Below are 21,994 nucleotides of genomic sequence, written 5' to 3'. Positions count from 1 at the left end.
TCAATTGTCACAATAGGGCCCAATTTCCAGTCCTCCAAATCTGTAAGCCTATGTGTTTTTGCCGTAGTTTAATGAACTGATAGGGACTCTAATTTAAACACAATTATCAATTAATTAGAAGACTGCTGCCCGGTGCCCACTGAAAACTTCTAGGAATAAAGCATTCTTCAAATTCAATTCTGTAAAATATCACACTAAAGCACTGTTTCCAAATATAGAAACTGACATTACAGCACTTATTCATAACTGTACATTTGCATAGATATATTAAAATGACAGCGTTGAAGGTACAATGCCCTGGAGATTATATTTCATTGGATGACTATAATGAATATTTTAATACGTGGGGTTCATCAGGGCAGTACATCTCTCGCTGTTTATTGCAAACGTATTCTGTGATTATCCTGTCCAATCATATCGTTATGCTTTTCTTCTTTATTTCTCTCCCAGCCCTACAACTTAATCATAGGCATAACATTTACACAGTATAAAGTTTAAGAACTTCATCATAAATCTATATACTGCATATTTACCATTACAAACACGTATTGGTGAGTTCCAACTACTGGGCAATGTACCAACGGTATCAATGATATGGCATGTACATTAGTGAATGTCATTTGATTTGATTTGTTTAGCCAGGAAAGTCCACTCAGTAACAATTCCCACTGTTTTCCAGGGAATCCTGGGTTGCACATAAAAGTGAATGTGATTGTAAGACCACCTGCGGCCAACTGCTGGGCTAGATTTGCCTCAGCAGAACTACTGTTGAGTAGAAACACTTTCCCTTTCTCCCTAATCCTGTGCATCTTGTACTTTACTTTTGTTTCTCTCTATGAAAGATTCACCATCTGTTATGGAATGGGATACAATTCTATTTATATCCAGGAGCCAGTAGAGCATCTGATTCAGAGAGCTTTCAGGGCTGTTGTATCACCAGCTTTGGTGCCTCGCTATTCCCCAGCCAAGAGCACGACCCATAACAAAGGGGTTGAATAATTGACTCAAGACATTTCAGCTTTTCATTTTTAATTAACTTGTAAAGATTTCTAAAAACATAATTCCACTTTGACATTATGGGGTATTGCGTGTAGGCCAATGACACAAAATCTCAATTTAATCAATTTAAAATTCAGGCTGTAACACAACAAAATGTGGAAAAAGTCAAGGGGTGTGAATACTTTCTGAAGGCACTGTATGAAGTTTGTATGTGAAAACCATTCCTAAGATGCATACTTTCCGTTTTTCAAAACTCACTTCACCCGCGCATGAGGGAGGCTTGCGCTGCTGGTGCACGTGCATATCAAATACACCGCTGGAACTCCGATTAAGCTGTTTACATGTCCTAATAATTCGAAACATTTCTCAGAAAACCAGGTGTTTTAATCTGCGTATGCTTACTTTGATTATGACCTTATGCTGAAGATAAGCAGAGTAAGGTGTTTACATGACCAATGCCATACTCTGCCTACTGCCATAATCAGTTTAATATCAGATTATTAGTAAGCATGCAAACATACGGAGGGCCAGTGATATGTACTGCTTGCTTAGGTTCTTCAGACTGTTGCATCACAATTTTAAATGCCATTCAAATGTGTCACTGTATCTTTCTATTCAAACATGCTGATATACAATCATTACTGTGGTGTGGTTTGGACAGGTTCACAGTTCGTGAGCTTTCCGTGACCAGAGAGGGCAGGACTCAAGTGGTGGAGTGCTGCTGATAACACAGTGCTAGTTGGGGATATGGTGGTGGAGCCGAAGAACAGATGGGAGGTGGATGTGGCCTCCACTGCTGAGGCCGATCCTGGTGTACGCACCTCCTACATACGCCTAGGGCTGTGAGAATGGAGCCTGTCCAGACAACTCCTGGCATCGAGAGGAACTCATCACCATCTGTCTCCCGGGACAACGACTGACCTCCCTTACACAGACCTCCTTCCACCTCCCCTCTCTCTCTACTCAGTAATGCAGGCAGAATGGGAGACCATGGGAAAAAAGTCTCCACTGTAATTAAGAAATGTCAGGGTGTCTGTTCAATAGGTTTTTGACAACCTTTACATCGACTTAGCCTCTTTTATCATGCTGTCAGTTTCCATTTTCATGACAAGGGGAAACTTGATTAAACGAGGGAACACGTCTTGTCTGTGTACAATGTCAACATTTTCTTCCTTAACACACATTATAGTGTGTATTTGGATAGTGAATCCTGTGAGGATAATTGAGTAGTCTTAACGACTAGCGTGCGCCCTGAAAACTGTGCAGGCCCCTAACTAACTTTGCATCCACCCAGAGGAGGCTTACGGCACAGGGCACAGTTGGCTCTGCAGACACCAGTCATTCAGCAGCGTTGCTATACACCTTACACCCCGCTCTCTTGGTCTTCTTTCACACTCCCGACACCAGCACTCGTTATCAATCATAAGCAAGGAAACAGGGGGAGGCTAATGGAAATATAGTGGTGGGATAAAACAAGAATTATAATATATTGTGGAAAAAATTCATTAGGTACCCAAGAAGTGTCTATCCATTATGAAGTTAAGCTCTGGATGTTTGAGTAAAGAAAAAAGCTAGAATCTATGAATGTAGCTCTTTATACCAGCTGTGGCTTGAGGAGTTTCAAGAGCACACCTTGGTGGTAGGAGGGATTCATACAGGCATCAGTCAACCCCACAGGAATACTGGATGTGTGAGAGAATGTAATATTAATCATAAATGGTTACCCGTGTGAGAACCTCCTTTAGCCAGCTGCATACATCTTTGGGGCAAAACAGACAGGGTTGGCTTTGAATCATAGGATTATTGATAACATGTAAACTACATCTCCAAATGTTTATTGAAAACATAAATACATTTACACAATAAGCACTTGTCTCTCAAATACACTGTATATACAAAAGTATGCAGACACCCCTTCAAATTAGTGGATTTGGCTATTTCAGCCACACCCGTTGCTGACAGGTGTCCAAAATCGAGCACACAGCCATGCAATCTCCATAGACAAACATTGTCAGTAGAATGGCCTTACTGAAGAGCTCAGTGACTTCCAACGTGGCACCGTCATAGGATGCCACCTTTCTAAGAACAGAGCTTCATGAAATGGGTTTCCATGGCCGAGCAGCCGCACACAAGCCTAAGATCACCATGCGCAATGCCAAGCGTCGGCTGGAGTGGTGTAAAGCTCGCTGCCATTAGACTCTGGAGCAGTGGAAATGTGTCCTCTGGAGTAATGAATCATGCTTCACCATCTGGCAGTCCGATGGATGAATCTGGGTTTGGCGGATGCCAGGAGAATGCTACCTGCCCCAATGCATAGTGCCAACTGTAAAGTTAGGTGGAGGAGGAATAATGGTCTGGGGCTGTTTTTCATGGTTCAGGCTTGGCGCCTTAGTTCCAGTGAAGGGAAATCTTAACGCTACAGCATACAATTACATTCTAGACGATTCTGTACTTACAACTTTGTGGCAACAGTTTGAGGAAGGCCCTTTCCTGGTTCAGCATGACAATGCCCCTGTGCACAAGGCGAGGTCCATAAAGAAATGGTTTGTCCAGATAAGTGTAGAAGAACTTGACTGGCCTGCACAGAGCCCTGACCTTTACCCCATCGAACACCTTTGGGATGAAATGGAACGCCGACTGCGAGCCAGGCCTAATCGTCAAACATCAGTGGCCAACCTCACTAACACTCGTGGCTGAATGGAAGCAAGTCCCCGCAGCAATGTTCCAACATCTAGCGGAAAGCCCCAGAAGGGTGGAGGCTGTTATAGCAGCAAAGGGGGGACCAACTCCATATTAATGCCCATGATGTTGGAATGAGATGTTGGTCATGTAGTGTACATCGTTAAAGTTGTTAGTTTGCTAGCTAATGAATTTGAGCCATATTATCATAGCGTTGCATAAGTCAAAACACCTCAAAACAAGAACATTAAACTAGGCGTAATTGGCAGAGAGGTTTGGAACTCTTATTGGTCTATTAAAGGGAAACTTCACCGCTAGACACTATTTGGGGTCTTTTTCCCCAGTCTCCCTACATAATTCTCAGTGATGATCGGGTTTTTCAGACATAACTATGCACTATAGCTGTATTTTTTTTATTTTAGTGCAGGGAGAGTTCAACCAACGACGTTATTGGTTGATTGAGCCTGCTGTCTGATATAAAAATGAATGTAGTCATGTTTTGTAGCAATTGTTGTGGCCTTTCTGTTTCGCCGATTGCACGATCACGCTAGCAGTGAGTAGATATGGTTGTCCTTGTTCAATAGAGCCATTGGACTTGTCTCATCGATGTTCCCATCTGCCAGGACATTACAGGATATCTAGGTTCATTTCCCCTTGCTTTGGAAAGACTACAGGTGGACAGGAGCCCTACTTCTTTGTTCCCACCAGGCTTTTCAAAATGGGGGTGGTACTAGTTTACAGGTTCTATCCGAGATTGCTAAATAATTAGCTACAATGGCTGCTTCTGATGATTCCTCTTACCAAGAAGAGCTGGATGACCTTTTATTTATTTGTTATGTTCTTTTACATAGGAACATACAACCCTATTTATTTGAAACGGAATACACTGAAGAGGAGTTGAGACAGCAAGAAAAAGTAATTGCGAGACCAGCAAGCAGCGGCGGTAGCCTAGAGCAGCGGTTCCCTTTTTTAACAGGATTACCTAAAATATTCCAGCTTCACTAGAGAAGTATTCTTCTGGTGTTCAGTCAGACAAACGTTAGATGCAACACTAGCTAGTGCAAACTATCATATACTGTACCATTTCATGTTTTCATTATCAGAGTGAGTCTGTTTTCCAAACATAAAATGACATTCACATACTCATACTCAAGTGTAGCTACCCAGTGTTCCAGCGTCTGGTCTAATGGTAACGTGACGAGTCCAGACTAAACAATGCCCCCAGAGGCAGGGGTTCCATCCCCAGGTCCACCACTTGCCACTTTCTTCAGTGTATCCCACTCATCTCTCCATCGTGTTCCGGTATATCCTAATAAAACAACAAAACAGTGTAGCTGCCCAGGAGGACATAGAGCGGGCCTTTTCTTCAAAACCTCTGATTAGGGCCCGGTGGCTATTTTACACAGCCAAATAAACTGGAGGGAAGGGGTGTGTGGAGCTTCTCTGAACGGAGCACTGACCGCTTCCCGTGGACGGACAGACACACAGTCCTGCCCTATGGAGGAGACGGGCACTAACACTTATGCTGTTACCACCATCATCATTATTATTCATTTTCTGCTTCATCCGACTGGCTCTTCCGGTGGCTGATTCTACATCGTAAACATAAACAAAATCAATAATTCAGAGCTGGAAAGCCAGAAAGAGACATGTACAGAGGTGACAAAGCACGATGCCCGTACTGTACTGGGGAGGTTACTAAACAATGGCCCATTCCACCTTCACGCTTCATGCAATCTCAACCTCTCACGTAAACTCATTGTTTTTTCAAAAGTGTGCAACAAAGTTTTTAGTTTGGAGAGAGTGTTGTGTGCAGCCTCTTCATGACTTAAAATACCTTGGTTCAGTATTTCAGTTTTGCATATGGTGTAAAACATTTACACTACATTTGACTGTGAACTGTATGTCTTTGAGAATGAGCCAAGGATCCTTGATAACAACTGCTGTTCAGTCACAAAGAGCCCCACGAATGATGAAATGAATGGGTAATGTCTAATCTGAAAGTTGACAAGACCTTTTCCTCCATCCTCCAGAAGCTTGAGATAACGGCTACAATTTAACAAATTCTGTACTTTATTTAGACAATGGTTATAAAAAATAAAAAAAAGATTATTTTGAAAGTGTACAAAAAGGCAGGCGCCTAATTCTACAGATTTAGCATCTTAATTTGAGCCAGTTTGCAACAGCAGGAAAATAATCCTGCAGCAACAGGAAACTGAAATTATGTGTTTTATAATTTATGGAAATGTTTGTCAAACTTCTAAATGGAAATTACAAACTTCAGAAGCCTTTTTAAACCTCAAATACAAAGTGTTGCAGTAGGTGATGAAACTAAGATATTACATCTGTACAAAATTAGCAATTCCCTTCGCTTGCCATCTAAATACATATGGGTCATGACCTACTTACAGAAGTCGACTTTTTAACTCCCATCTCACAAAAAAGCCTTTTTCCTCCACATATCCACAGCATAGATCATGAAATACGAAACCCAGCTCCTGTATAAAAGGGACCAATTACAACACAATGCCAAAAACCTGCACAAGATTTGGGGCATAAATATGTTCGCTCTACCTTTGATGCAAAATAACCTTTTATTTTGTTATTTGGAGAGTGGGTGGAACAGAAAAAAAAAGGTTCCGCACAACCAGGGGACTGGAGTAGGAGGACTGAACCATTTCCTATATGGCAAACATTTGGACAGCTGTGTGAGATTGAGTAACAGGTAGACTCATTCATATGACATCATCATACACAACGGTGGCAGTCTTGGCAGATTTGAATTCTGATGTTGATGTCTGTAAACTGGAATTCCCCCTACTTACTGGATCCATCTCCATCCCAGTTGGCTGCCTAATGCCTATTCAACCAGGAGGAGGACTACCAGGCATGACAGTCTATAAATCACTGTGTTGTTGCTCTACATGCACAATGTAGACAGAGGTTGAAGAGAAGGTGAAGTCTTGCCATGCTCTTATCTTATCAGATGAGTTGTCAGAGCAGCTTCCAATGGAACCTTTCCCCACCGTTTCCTCATTGCCTACACGTGTCGTGGAAGGCCTCCAGGGTACGAAAGTCTCTCCAGGTTGGGGGAAGTCCTTCCTGCAGGAACTTTCCACAGCGCTGACACGGGGTCTGGAACAGCTTGATGTAGCTTCTTAGCCAGGTCTGCCGAGGAGAGGACAAAAGGGACATTCAGGCAGGAGGACAGGGACATTAAGGCAGCAGGACAGTGATATACAGTACCAGTCAAAAGTTTGGACTCATTCAAGGGTTCTTTATTTTCACAATATTTTACATTGTAGAATAATAGTGAAGACATCAAAACTATGAAATAACACATATGGAATCATGTGGTAACCCAAAAAGTGTTAAACAAATGAAAATATATTTTATATTTGAGATTCTTCAAATAGCCACCCTTTTCCTTGATGACAGCTTTGCACACTCTTGGCATTCACTCCTCCAGCTTCACCTGGAATGCTTTTCCAACAGTCTTGAAGGAGTTCCCACATATGCTGAGCACTTGATGGCTGCTTTTCCTTCACTCTGCCGTCCGACTCATCCCAAACCATCTCAATTGGGTTGAGGTTGGGGGATTGTGGAGGCCAGGTCATCTGATGCAGCACTCCATCACTCTCCTTCTTGCTCAAATAGCCCTTACACAGCCTGGAGGTGTGTTGGGTCATTGTCCTGTTGAAAAACAAATGATAGTCCCACTAAGCCCAAATCAGATGGGATGATGTATCGCTGCAGAATGCTGTTGTAGCTATGCTGGTTAAGTGTGCCTTGAATTCTAAATAAATCACAGACAGACAGTGTCACTAGCAAAGCACCCCCACACCATAACACCTCCTCCGCCATGCTTTACGGTGGGAATTACACATGCAGAGATCACCCGTTCACCCACACAGCGTCTCACAAAGCCATGGCAGTTTGAACCAAAAATCTCTAATTTGGACTCCAGACCAAAGGACAAATTTCCACCGGTCTAATGTTCATTGCTCGTGTTTCTTGGCCCAAGCAGGTCTCTTCTTCTTATTGGTGTCCTTTAGTAGTGGTTTCTTTGCAGAAATTCGACCATGAAGGACTGATTCACACATTCCCCTCTGAACAGTTGATGTTGAGATGTGTCTGTTACTTGAACTCTGTGAAGCATTTATTTGGGCTGCAATTTCTGATTCTGGTAACTCTAATGAACTTATCCTCTGCAGCAGAGGTAACTCTGGGTCTTCCATTCCTGTGGCGGTCCTCATGAGAGCCAGTTTCATCATAACACTTGACGGTTTTTGCGACTGCACTTGAAGAAACGTTCAAAGTTCTTGAAATGTCCCGTATTGACTGACCTTCATGTCTTAAAGTAATGATGGACTGTCGTTTCTCTTTGCTTATTTGAGCTGTTCATCCCATAATATGGACTTGGTCTTTTACCAAATAGGGCTATCTTCTGTATACCATCCCTACCTTGTCACAACACAACTGATTGGCTCAAACGCATTAAGAAGGAAATAAATTCCACAAATTAACTTTTAAGAAGGCACACCTGTGAATTTAAATGCATTCCAGGTGAATACCTCATGAACCTGGTTGAGAGAATGCCAAGAGTGTGCAAAGCTGTCATCAAGGAAAAGGGTGGCTATTTAAAGAATCTCAAATAAAAAATATATTTTGATTTAACACTTTTTTGGTTACTACATGATTCCATGTGTTATTTCATAGTTTTGATGTCTTCACTATTATTCTACAATGTAAAACATAAAAATTAAATAAAAATATTACCATTGAATGAGTAGGTGTCCAAACTTTTGACTGGTAGTGTTTTTGTCAGGAGGTTCACCAATAGACTGATTCTAGTAAAACATCACATTTTGAATCAAAACTCAATGATGGGCCACTACAATGAGCATATGTGCTGACAATGGTGAGAGACAGAGTGAGAGAGACCCAATGTGGGACCTGCGGTTGATCCACCCAGGGGGGTGATATTTGGGCCCCCGCTCTCTCTCCCAGCTCGACAGTGTGCTCCAGCCAGCCACACAGCCAGACCTCCCTCTCAGTCACACACCTAGCAGAACCATCAATCTACAGGATTAAAACCCAGCTCCTCGATTCATCACCAGCCAGGGTAATGATCACCACCCTCACTGGGCAGCGTGAGAAAATACCCATTACAACAATCTCATGTTAGCTCTGCAACCAGAAGGCTACAGTTATGCGTAAGTAGAGAGAACTGTATCTGCAAAGCCTATGGAATAGCAACTGAGAAACAGGTGCAGAAAAGCCATATTTGTTTGACTGATTTAGTGGCTACTTAAGACGGGACTTAGGCCAACTGTTCCTTTAAACAGGATTGATTGCAGACATACAGTACCTTCAGAAAGTACTCACACCCCTTTACTTTTTCCACTTTGCTCAGCTGTGAAGTGGTAGGCTGCACAAGCTCAGAGAATGGGACCGCCGAATGCTGAAGCGTGTAAAAATCGTCTGTCCTCGGTTGCAACACTCACTACCGAGTTCCAAACTGCCTCTGGAAGCAACAGAGGCAGACTGTTCATCGGGAGCACAACAACTGTTCAGCACAACAACTGTTCATCGGGAGCTTCATGAAATGGGTTTCCATGGCCGAGCAGCCGCACACAAGACTAAGATCAAGCGTCGGCTGGAGTGGTGTAAAGCTCGCCGCCATTAGACTCTGGAGCAGTGGAAACACATTCTCTGTAGTGATGAACAACGCTTCACCATCTGGCAGTCCGATGGATTAATCTGGGTTTGGCGGATGCCAGGAGAATGGTACCTGCCCAAATGCATAGTGCCAACTCTAACGTTTGGTGGAGGCTGTTTTTCATGGTTCGGGCTAGACCGTAAGTTCCAGTGAAGGGAAATCTTAACGCTACAGCATACAATAACATTCTAGACGATTGTGTGCTTCCAACTTTGTGGCAACAGCTTGGGGAAGGCCCTTTCCTGTTCCAGCATGACAATGCCCCCGTGCACAAAGCGAGGTCCATACAGAAATGGTTTGTCGAGATCGGTGTGGAAGAACTTAACTGGCCTGCACAGAGCCCTGACCTCAACCCCATCGAACAAATGTGGGATAAATTAGAATGCCGACTGCGAGCCAGGCCTAATCGCCCAACATCAGTGCCCTACTTCACTAATGCTCTTGCGGCTGAATGGAAGCAAGTCCCAGCAGCAATGTTCCAACATCTAGTGGGAAGAAAAAAAAAAATAGTGGAAAACCTTCCCAGAAGAGTGGAGAATGTTATAGCAGCAAAGGGGGGACCAACTCCATATTAATGCCCATGATTTTGGAATGAGATGTTTGACGAGCAGGTGTCCACATACTTTTGGTCATTTTGTGTATTTATGCTTGCCATAACAAAATGGTTGAATATTTGACTCAAGACATCTCAGCTTTTCATTTTTAATTAATGTATAAACATTCCTAAAAATAATTCCACTTTGACATTATGGGGTATTGTGTGTAGATCAGGGACACAAAATCTAAATTTAATCCATTTTAAATTCAGGCTGCAACACAACCAAATGTGGAAAAAGTCAAGAGCTGTGGATACTTTCTGAAGGCAGGTGTGAGTGCATCTGCACGCACAGTGAGGCGAAGACATTTGGAGGATGGCCTGGTGTCAAGAAGGGCAGCAAAGAAGCCACTTCTCTCCAGGAAAAACATCAGGTACAGACTGATATTCTGCAAAAAGGTACAGGCATTGGACTGCCGAGGACTGGGGTAAAGTCATTTTCTCTGATGAATCCCCTTTCCGATTGTTTGGGGCATCTGGAAAACACCTTGTCCGGAGAAGACAAGGTGAGCGCTACCATCAGTCCTGTGTCATGCCAACAGTAAAGCATCCTGAGACCATTAATGTGTGGGGTTGTTCTCAGCCAAGGGAGTGGGCTCACTCACAATTTTGCCTAAGAACACAGCCATGAATAAAGAATGATACCAACACATCCTCCGAGAGCAACTTTTCCAACCATCCAAGAACAGTTTGGTGACGACCAATGCCTTTTCCAGCATGATGGAGAACCTTGCCATAAGGCAAAAGTGATAACTAAGTGGCTCGGGGAACAAAACATCGACATTTTGGGTCCATGGTCAGGAAACTCCCCAGACCTTAATCCCATTGAGAACTTGTGGTCGATCCTCAAGAGGCGGGTGGACAAACAAAAACCCACAAATTCTGACAAACTCCAAGCATTGATTATGCAAGAATGGGCTGCCATCAGTCAGGATGTTGCCCAGAAGTTAATTGACAGCATGCCAAGGTGGATTGCAGAGGTCTTGAAAAAGAAGGGTCAACACTGCAAATATTGACTCTTTGCATAAACTTACTGTAATTGTCAATAAAAGCCATTGACACTTATGGAATGCTTGTAATTATATTTAAGTATACCATAGTAACAACAAAAATATCTCATAACACTGAAGCAGCTAACTTTGTGAAGACCAATACTTGTGTAATTCTCAACTTTTGACCACGACTGTACATACCCAGCCATCACCTGTGTCTCAAGATGTCTTGAGACATTGCTGTTTTGAAGATGTGTCTTAGGATGTCTTAAGACACATTTCTAAGACGTCTGTTGAGACGCAACTTGTCTCTCAAGATGTCTCAAAACACGACTTGTGTCTCAAGACATCTCAAAACACCCAATGCCATTTTGTGGCATGTCTTGAAGACATGCAATGCTATGTCTCAAGACACTATCGTAATTTAATACCATGCTTTGAGACACCACTTAGACAGCACCTGACATTTCATGTACTGTATACTGAACAATAATATAAACGTAACATGCAACAATTTCAAAGATTTTACTGAGTTACAGTTCATATATGGAAATCAGTCAATTGAAATAAATTAATTAGGCCCTAATCTATGGATTTCACATGACTTGGAATACAGATATGCATCTGTTGGTCACAGATACCTTAAAAAAAAAAAAAGGGGAGTGGATCAGAAAACCCAGTCAGTATCTGGTGTGACCACCATTTGCCTCATGCAGCGCGACACATTTGTATTTGTATTTATTATGGATCCCCATTAGCTGCTGCCAAGGCAGCAGCTACTCTTCCTGGGGTCCAGCAAAATTAAGGCAGTTTTACATTTGAAAAACATTACAATACATTCATAACAGATTTCACAACATTAAGTGTGCCCCCTCAGGCCTCTACTCTACTACCACATATCTATAACACAAAATCCATGTGTACATGTGTGTATAGTGCATATGTTATTGTGTGTTTGTATGCATGTGTCTATATTTGTGTTGCTTCACAGTCCCCGCTGTTCCATAAGGTGTATTTCTATCTGTTTTTTTAAATCTAATTTTACTGCTGGCATTAGTTACTTGATGTGGAATAGAGTTCCATTTAGTCATGGCTCTATATAGTACTGTGCGCCTCCCATAGTCTGTTCTGGACTTGGGGACTGTGAAGGGACCTCTGGTGGCATGTCTTGTGGGGTATGCATGGGTGTCTGAGTACTGTGTGCCAGTAGTTCAAACAGACAGCTCGGTGCATTCAACATGTCAATACCTCTCAAAAATAAAAGTAGTGATGAAGTCAACATCTCCTTCGCATACAGTTGATCAGGCTGTTGATTGTGGCCTGTGGAATGTTGTCCCACTCCTCTTCAATGGCTGTGCAAAGGTGCTGGATATTGGCGGGAACTGGAACACACGGTTGTACACGTCGATCAAGAGCATCCCAAACATGCTCAATGGGTGACATGTCTGGTGAGTATGCAGGCCATGGAAGAACTGGGACATTTTCAGCTTCCAGGAATTGTGTACAGCTCCTTATGACATTGGGCTGTGCATTATCATGCTGTAACATGAGGTGATGGCGGCGGATGAATGGCACGACATTGGCCTTCGGATCTCAGCACGGTATCTCTGTGCATTCAAATTGCCATCAATAAAATAACATTGTTTTCATTGTCAATAGCTTATGCCTACTCATACCATAACCCCACCTCCACCATGGGGCACTCTGTTCACAACGTTGACATCAGAAAAACGCTCGCCCACACGACGCCATACACGTGGTCTGCGGTTGTGAGGCCGGTTGAAACGTATGGCCAAATTCTCTAAAACGACGTTGGAGGTGGCTTATGGTAGAGAAATGAACATTACATTCTCTGGCAAACAGCTCTGGTGGACATTCCTGCAGTCAGCATGCCAATTACACGCTCCCTCAAAACTTGAGACATCTGTGACATTGTGTTGTGTGACAAAACTGCACATTTTAGAGGGGCCTATTATTGTCCCCAGCACAAGGTGCACCTGTGTAATGATCATGCGGTTTAATCATCTTCTTGATATGCCACACCTGTCAGGTGGATGGATTATCTTGGCAAAGGTGAAATACTCACTAACAGGGATGTAAACAAATTTGTGCACAACATTTGAGAGAAATAAGCTTTTTGTGCGTATGGAACATTTCTGGGATCTTTTATTTCAGCTCAAGAAACATGGGACCAACACTTTACATGTTGCATTTATATTTTTGTTCAGTGTACATATATTATTGAATAATAAATGGTGTCTCAAAGCATGGTATTAAATTGCACAAAATGGCATTGGGTGTCTTGAGACGTCTTGAGAGACAAGTCGTGTCTCAAGACACCTAATGTCATTTTGTGCCATGTCTTGAAGACATGCAATGCTATGTCTCAAGACACTTACGCAATTTAATACCATGCTTTGAGACACCATTTAGACAGCACCTGACATTTCATGTACAGCGCATTCGGAAAGTATTCAGACCCCTTGACTTTTTCCACATTGTATTACGTTACAGCCTTATTAAAAAATGGATTAAATTTTTATTTTTTTCTCCTCATCAATCTACACACAATACCCCATAATGACGAGGCAGAAAAAGGTTTTAAGAAACTTTTGCAAATGAATATATATATATATATACAGTACCAGTCAAAAGTTTGGACACACGTACTCATTCAAGGGTTTTTCTTTATTTGTACTATTTTTTACATTGTAGAATAATAGAGAAGACATCAAAACTATGAAATAACACATATGGAATCATGTAGTAACCAAAAAAAGTGTTAAACAAATCAAAATACATTTTATATTTGAGATTCTTCAAATAGCCACCCTTTGCCTTGATGACAGCTTTGCACACTCTTGGCATTCTCTCAACCAGCTTCACCTGGAATGCTTTTTCAACAGTCTTGAAGGAGTTCCCACATATGCTGAGCACTTGATGGCTGCTTTTCCTTCACTCTGCCGTCCGACTCATCCCAAACCATCTCAATTGGGTTGAGGTCAAGGGATTGTGGAGGCCAGGTCATCTGATGCAGCACTCCATCACTCTCCTTCTTGGTCAAATAGCCCTTACACAGCCTGGAGTTGTGTTGGGTCATTGTCCTGTTGAAAAACAAATGATAGTCCCACTTAGCCCAAACCAGATGGGACAGCAAACCAAAAATCTCCAATTTGGACTCTAGACAAAAGGACATATTTCCACCGGTCTAATGTCCATTGCTCTTTTTTCTTGGCCCAAGCATGTCTCTTCTTCTTATTGGTGTCCTTTAGTAGTGGTTTCTTAGCAGCAATTCGATCATGAAGGCCTGATTCACACAGTCCCCTCTGAACAGCTGATGTTGAGATGTGTCTATGAATTGAACTCTGCAATTTCTGAGGCTGGTAACTCTGATGAACTTATCCTCTGCAGCAGAGGTAACTCTGGGTCTTCCATTCCTGTGGCAGTCCTCATGAGAGCCAGTTTCATCATTGCGCTTGATAGTTTTTGCGACTGCACTTGAAGAAACGGTCAAAGTTCTTGAAAGTTTCTGTATTGACTGACCTTCATGTCTTAAAGTAATGATGGACTGTCGTTTCTCTTTGCTTATTTGAGCTGTTCTTGCCATAATATGGACTTGGTCTTTTACCAAATAGGGCTATCCTCTGTATACCCCCCTACCTTGTCACAACACAACTGATTGGCTCAAACGCATTAAGAAGGAAAGAAATTCCACAAATTAACTTTTAAGAAGGCACACCTGTTAATTGAAATGCATTCCAGGTGAATACCTTATGAAGCTGGTTGAGAGAATGCCAAGTGTGCAAAGCTGTCATCAAGGCAAAGGGTGGCTATTTGAAGAATCTCAAATATATTTTGATTTGTTTAACACTTTTTTGGTTACTACATGATTCCATGTGTTATTTCATAGTTTTGATGTCTTCACTATTATTCTACAATGTAAAAAATAGTAAAAATAAAGAAAAAACCTTGAATGAGTAGGTGTGTCTAAACTTTTGACTGGTACTGTGTGTGTGTGTATATACAGTGGGGAGAACAAGTATTTGATACACTGTCGATTTTGCAGGTTTTCCTACTTACAAAGCACGTAGAGGTCTGTAATTTCTATCATAGGTACACTTCAACTGTGAGAGACGGAATCTAAAACAAAAATCCAGAAAATCACATTGTATGATTTTTAAGTAATTAATTTGCATTTTATTGCATGACATAAGTATTTGATACATCAGAAAAGCAGAACTTGGTACAGAAACCTTTGTTTGCAAATACAGAGATCATACGTTTCCTGTAGGTCTTGACCAGGTTTGCACACACTGCAGCAGGGATTTTGGCCCACTCCTCCATACAGACCTTCTCCAGATCCTTCAGGTTTCGGGGCTGTCGCTGGGCAATACGGACTTTCAGCTCCCTCCAAAGATTTTCTATTGGGTTCAGGTCTGGAGACTGGCTAGGCCACTCCAGGACCTTGAGATGCTTCTTACGGAGCCACTCCTTAGTTGCCCTGGCTGTGTGTTTCGGGTCGTTGTCATGCTGGAAGACCCAGCCACGACCCATCTTCAATGCACTTACTGAGGGAAGGAGGTTGTTGGCCAAGATCTCGCGATACATGGCCCCATCCATCCTCCCCTCAATACGGTGCAGTCGTCCTGTCCCCTTTGCAGAAAAGCATACCCAAAGAATGATGTTTCCACCTCCATGCTTCACGGTTGGGATGCTGTTCTTGGGGTTGTACTCATCCTTCTTCTTCCTCCAAACACGGCAAGTGGAGTTTAGACCAAAAAGCTCTATTTTTGTCTCATCAGACCACATGACCTTCTCCCATTCCTCCACTGGATCATCCAGATGGTCATTGGCAAACTTCAGACGGGCCTGGACATGCGCTGGCTTGAGCAGGGGGACCTTGCGTGCGCTGCAGGATTTTAATCCATGACGTCTTGGTGTGTTACTAATGGTTTTCTTTGAGACTGTGGTCCCAGCTCTCTTCAGGTCATTGACCAGGTCCTGCCGTGTAGTTCTGGGCTGATCCCTTACCTTCCTCATGATCATTGATGCCCCACGAGGTGAGATCTTGCATGGAGCCCCAGACCGAGGGTGATTGACCGTCATCTTGAACTTCTTCCATTTTCTAATAATTGTGCCAACAGTTGTTGCCTTCTCACCAAGCTGCTTGCCTACTGTCCTGTAGCCCATCCCAGCCTTGTGTAGGTCTACAATTTTATCCCTGATGTCCTTACACAGCTCTCTGGTCTTGGCCATTGTGGAGAGGTTGGAGTCTGTTTGATTGAGAGTGTGGACAGGTGTCTTTTATACAGGTAACGAGTTCAAACAGGTGCAGTTAATACAGGTAATGAGTGGAGAACAGGAGGGCTTCTTAAAGAAAAAAGAACAGGTCTGTGAGAGCCGGAATTCATACTGGTTGGTAGGTGATCAAATACTTATGTCATGCAATAAAATGCAAATGAATTACTTAAAAATCATACAATGTGATTTTCTGGATTTTTGTTTTAGATTCTGTCTCTCACAGTTGAAGTGTACCTATGATAAAAAATTACAGACCTCTACATGCTTTGTAAGTAGGAAAACCTGCAAAATCGGCAGTGTATCAAATACTTTTTCTCCCCACTGTGTGTGTATATATATATATATATATATATATATATATATATATATATATATATATATATATATATATAAAAAATCTAATAACATTTACATTAGTATTCAGACCCTTTACTCAGTAATTTGTTGAAGCACCTTTGGCAGCGATTACAGCCTTGAGTCTTCTTGGGTATGACGCTACAAGCTTGGCATAACTGTATTTGGGGAGTTTCTCCCATTCTTCTCTGCAGATCCTCTCAAGCTCTGTAAGGTTGGATGGGGAGCGTCGCTGCACAGCTATTTTCAGGTCTCTACAGAGATGTTTGATTGGGTTCAAATCCGGGCTCTGGCTCGGCCAGTCAAGGGCATTCAGGGACTTGTCCCAAAGCCACTCCTGCGTTGTCTTGGCTGTATTTACCTGATTTGTTGGATATTTAACAATTATTTACTTAACAGTAAGACATTTCTGTTCTACTAATGCTGTGTTTCATGGTCTCCACTCTAACTCCCTGCAGCTAATCTGGGCGTATGGTCACTAGAGATAGCTTGAGCTTGAGCTGACAATTGATTCACAGCCTGCATTCCATAAGAAATATGTGGTGTATGTTTAACCAGATAGAGATAGCTTGGAGGAACAGAACAAAGGCCTCAGTATTCCTAATTATCCTGGCATCTGGGAAACTAAGACGAGGTGGGGTTAAAAATAACACCAGAGGCAGACGACCAGGAGATGAACCCAAAGTGGATAATGGTGCCCCCAATCTGCATGGAAGGGGTGGAACCAGCCATAAGAATTTTGAGGTCTCCTATATCAGACCTGTTTTTTCATTATTAGTTAAGCCTCTGCAACACATTTTAGAGTGTGGGGTCGACAGCTTAATTATTGCAATAATTAATCGATGTTAAATAAAGATGATTGCTTGAATAGTTGTCTAAGTCTCTCTCAGTACTAACATTTCCACGCCAACCTTCGCCCCAGTCTGAGGTCCTGAGCGCTCTGGAGCAGGTTTTCATCAAGGGTCTCTATGTACTTTGCGCCGTTCATCTTTCCCTCGACTCTGACTAGTCTCCAAGTCCCTGCCGCTGAAAAACAACCCCACAGCATGATGCTGCCACTACCATGCTTCACCGTAGGGATGGTGCCAGTTTTCCTCCAGACGTGATGCTTGGCATTCAGGCCAAAGAGTTCAATCTTGGTTTCATCAGACCAAAGAATCTTGTTTCTCATGGTCTGAGAGTCCTTTAGGTGCCTTTTGGCAAACTCCAAGAGGGCTGTCATGCGAATTTTCCTGGCCACTCTACCATAAAGACCTGATTGGTGGAGTTCTGCAGATATGGTTGTCCTTCTGGATGGTTCTCCCATCTCCACAGAGGAACTCTGGAGCTCTGTCAGTGACCATCGGGCTTCTTGGTCACCACCCTGACCAAGGCCCTTCTCCCCCGATTGCTCAGTTTGGCCGGGCGGCCAGCTCTAGGAAGAGTCTTGGTGGTTTCAAATTTCTTCCATTTAATAATGATGGAGGCCACTGTGTTCTTGGTGCACACATTTTTTTTCGTACCCTTCCCCAGATCTGTGCCTCAACACAATCCAGTCTCGGAGCTCTACAGACAATTCCTTCGACCTCATGGCTTGGTTTTTGCTCTGACATGCACTGTCAACTGTGAGACCTTATATAAACAGGTGTGTGCCTTTCCAAATAATGTCCAATCATTTGATTTTACCACAGGTGGTCTCCAATCAAGTTGTAGAAACATCTCAAGGATGATCAATGGAAACAGGATGCACCTGAGCTCAATTTTGAGTCTCATAGCAAAGGGTCTGAATACTTACATAAATAAAATCAGTTTAACTTTTTTTAAATACATTTGCTAAATTTCCAAAAACCTGTTTTGGCTTTGTCATTATGGGGTATTGATGAGATATATATATTTTGGTATCAATTTTTGAATAAGTCTGTAACGTAACTAAATGTGGAAAAAGGGAAGGGGTCTGAATACTTTCCGAATGCACTGTACATATATTACTGAATAATGATGATAATAATAATACTTTTAAAAAAAAATACATTTTTCATCAAAAATAATTATAATGAAAACCACTGAGAATTTGTATATTGATATTCAATAGAATGAGAGAGTGAGAGGAGAGAGAGAGAAAGAGAAGGCTACCTACTGCCTAGAGAGATATCTCTCTGGTTGGACAGTCTCATGAACAGCCTTCTCAGTGTCCAGGCCACTCTTTTACAATTTAATTCAAAGCACAAAAGGCAAACAAAACATAATTAAAATATATGTTAGGATCACTCTGACCTGCACTCCTATTCCTGTTCATAAGAGGTTGGAATTTTGGAATGTTCAACATTACAAATTCATGGAACATTCTTCAGTCAACTGACAGTTGACGGAAGACCAGTGTTGCCAACTTAGCGACTTTGTCGCTATATTTAGCGAGTATTCATACCCCTCTAGCGACACATTTTCAAAAAAATCAACTTGCGACAAATCTAGCGACTTTTTCTGGTGTTATTGGAGACTCTGACGTGAAAGCACATATCGTTCTTACTCTTCTCAACGAGCAGCGGGTGCTGCCGTGGGCCCCACCCCCGTCCCAAAGCACTCACAGGCGGCCCAGTCCTCGCGCAGCAGTCCCTCCCAGCTGCAGTCAGAGCAGATGTTCACCCCTCCGCATCCAGACTGCAAATGAATCGCGTATGCGGGAAGCCGCCGCTGGCTAATCCCGCCTTGGCTTATGTTAAATTGCGTCATTCGAATCTGGTATCAGAACAGAATTTAACCATTCAGGGCGGGATGTAAATGTAAAATGTTCTTTGTCTAAAATAAATCACTGCATTTGACTCACACAGCCTCAGTCACTTACTCACCTCGTCCACTGTGCGTGTGCCTCTCTGTGACATAAGCTAAACATCTAGCTGGCTAGCTCATCATGTCTCAGTCTAAACTGTACACTCAAAAATAAAGAAAGGAGTGGGAATCAAACCCTGAATTCAAAGGCTGGTTGAAGCCGTTTATTGGCAATGATACACGGGCATACTGCCTGTATTGTAAGGCTGATTTCTACGCCAAACTTAGTGATGTAAAAAACACATGAAAACTCAAAAACATACTCAAAAGGCAAAGCCTTATAACAGTTCCACCCAAAACAAGCTGCCATTTATGGTTAAAAAAATTGACTCTGCAAAAAAAGCTGAGGCCCCCATGGCATTAGCTATCGCTGAACACTGGTCCATGCTGGCATGTGATCACATTGGAGAAGCATGTAGACCTGCTTTCTCAGACGCCACTGCTGCTACCCACTTCAAAGTGCACAGAAATGATTAATGGTGTTCTAGCACCATACTTTCTGAAAAAGTTGGTCACAGATGTGGGTGACAAGCGTTTCAGCCTCCTCCTCAATGAGTCCACGGATGTAAGTGTTTCTAAGTACCTGGGGGTTGTGATAAGGTACTTTAGTGACACCAAGCTGACAATTGTATCAACATTTCTGGGGCTTGTTGAGTTGGAAGGAAGAGATGCCAAATCTATAATAAATAATAATAATATGTCATTTAGCAGACGCTTTTATCCATAATGTGTGCATATATATTTTACGTATGGGTGGTCCCGGGGATCGAACCCATTACCCTGGCGTTACAAGCGCCATGCTCTACCAATTGAGCTACAGAGGCCTTGCTGTTGTGGCTTTCCTCGAGAAGTGTTGTCTTAAAAAATAGAAACTCCTGGGGATATGGACTGACAATGCCTCTTTTATGACGGGGATTAATAATGGGGTCCATAAAGTGCTGAAGGAGGAATATGGCCTCAAAGATCTGGTTCTTATTCGCTGTGTGTGCCACTCTCTGCAGCTTGCTGTAAGTCATGCTTCCAATGACACCATCCCCCGTAGTGTGGAGTACTTGGTACGAGAGACTTATAGCTGGTTTTCAGTGTCTCCAAAGCGCAGGGAGGCCTATAAGGCCATATATGAGACCATCAACTGTGGGGAGTAACCTTTACTGATAACCAAGGTGTGTGCCACACATTGGCTCTCCATTGAACCCGCGGTTTCACGCATTTTGGACCAGTGGGAGGAGCTTAGGCTGCATTTCGCAGTCACCAAGTCCAGTGAACACTGCTACATGGCTGAGGTTTTATACTCCATGTACAGTGATCCTCAAAACATACAGTGGGGGAAAAAAGTATTTAGTCAGCCACCAATTGTGCAAGTTCTCCCACTTAAAAAGATGAGAGAGGCCTGTAATTTTCATCATAGGTACACATCAACTATGACAGACAAAATGAGAAAAAAAAATCCAGAAAATCACATTGTAGGATTTTTAATGAATTTATTTGCAAATTATGGTGGAAAATAAGTATTTGGTCACCTTCAAACAAGCAAGATTTCTGGCTCTCACAGACCTGTAACCATCAAGGCTTTTGAGGGAGAGCAAGTAGATCCTCTTAAGCTACTTGACAGCTTGGTTAGCCTGATCAAGACTGTGAGCAGAGGGTGATGAATCCACTGGCAAATGTTGATGTACTCAAAGGGTCAATAGATGGATACATCAGTCCCAAACCGTACCTTGGTTACCTTTTTGAGTCAAAGGAAGCTGAGCGCCACCTTGCGCCTGAGGATGAAAACAATGTCCGAAAGCGGTGTGTAGACTTCACCATCTCCCTCACTAATGAGTTGAGGGTGAGACTGCCGGACAACATTGAAGCATTGCAGTACGTGTCAGTTTTCAATGTTGAGGAAACTCTAAAGCACAATAAGAGCCCTGGAGAAATAGAAAAAATAGCCAAGCTCCTTGGCTACTCCCCTGCAGAGATAGACAAGATTGTCCAGCAATGGCGTGCCATCCATCTTAGTAAATGGAATGAGACAAAACACACACTGGGCTTCTGGAGTGAGATTTGGAAGTTCAGGGATGCAGCTGATATCAACCCGTTTCAAGAACTTGCCATGGCTGCTGTGTCTGTGTTGTCCTTGCCACACTCGAATGCTGAAGTCGAGAGAGTATTCAGCCAGATGAGTGTGGTAAAAAGCAAACTTAGAAATCGGATGTCCTTGCAGACCCTTAACTCCATCCTGTACATTCTATATGGACTCAAGCTGTCTTGTGAGGCTTGCTATGAGCACCAGCTGCCTGATAATGTTTTGCAGCTTTTTGCCACATCAGCTGCTTACTCATTTAAGTCAACTCCCTCAGTTGCTGAACCTGCCATAGAGAGCCTTGACCAAAATGATGATGACCCACTCTTTCTGTGAACCAGCACAGCCTGTGTGTGTGTGGAGGGGTGTCTGAAAAAACAACAACGAACCTGAATTAGGGCCAGACTAGTTACCATCATTTTCTCACATTGCCATTGACAGTTTTTTCTATTGTCTCTTTTTGGTCCATTTAGATTGTT

General features: G+C 42.6%; 1 protein-coding gene across 2 annotated transcripts in view; it reads right to left on the bottom strand.

Moving 5' to 3' along the window:
- The window catches only part of med27 (mediator complex subunit 27), a 113,865-nt gene that overhangs the window by 12,431 nt on the left and 79,440 nt on the right, over positions 1-21,994 (bottom strand). Inside the window, exon 8 of one of the 2 annotated variants that reach the window (XM_084176876.1) lies at positions 1,019-6,846. The exons of the other annotated variant lie outside the window; for it this stretch is intronic. Within the exon in view, the coding sequence (XP_084033002.1) occupies positions 6,712-6,846 (135 nt within the window). The 3' untranslated portion in view covers positions 1,019-6,711. Of the gene's footprint in view, positions 1-1,018; positions 6,847-21,994 lie in introns of those variants that run through there. 2 annotated transcript variants of the gene reach the window in all.

Source organism: Coregonus lavaretus, assembly GCF_964263955.1.
Source record: "Coregonus lavaretus genome assembly, chromosome: 14".
NCBI lineage: Eukaryota > Metazoa > Chordata > Actinopteri > Salmoniformes > Salmonidae > Coregonus > Coregonus lavaretus.
Note: the sequence above shows the minus strand (reverse complement) of the source record. Positions and strands in the feature narration are given on the sequence as shown.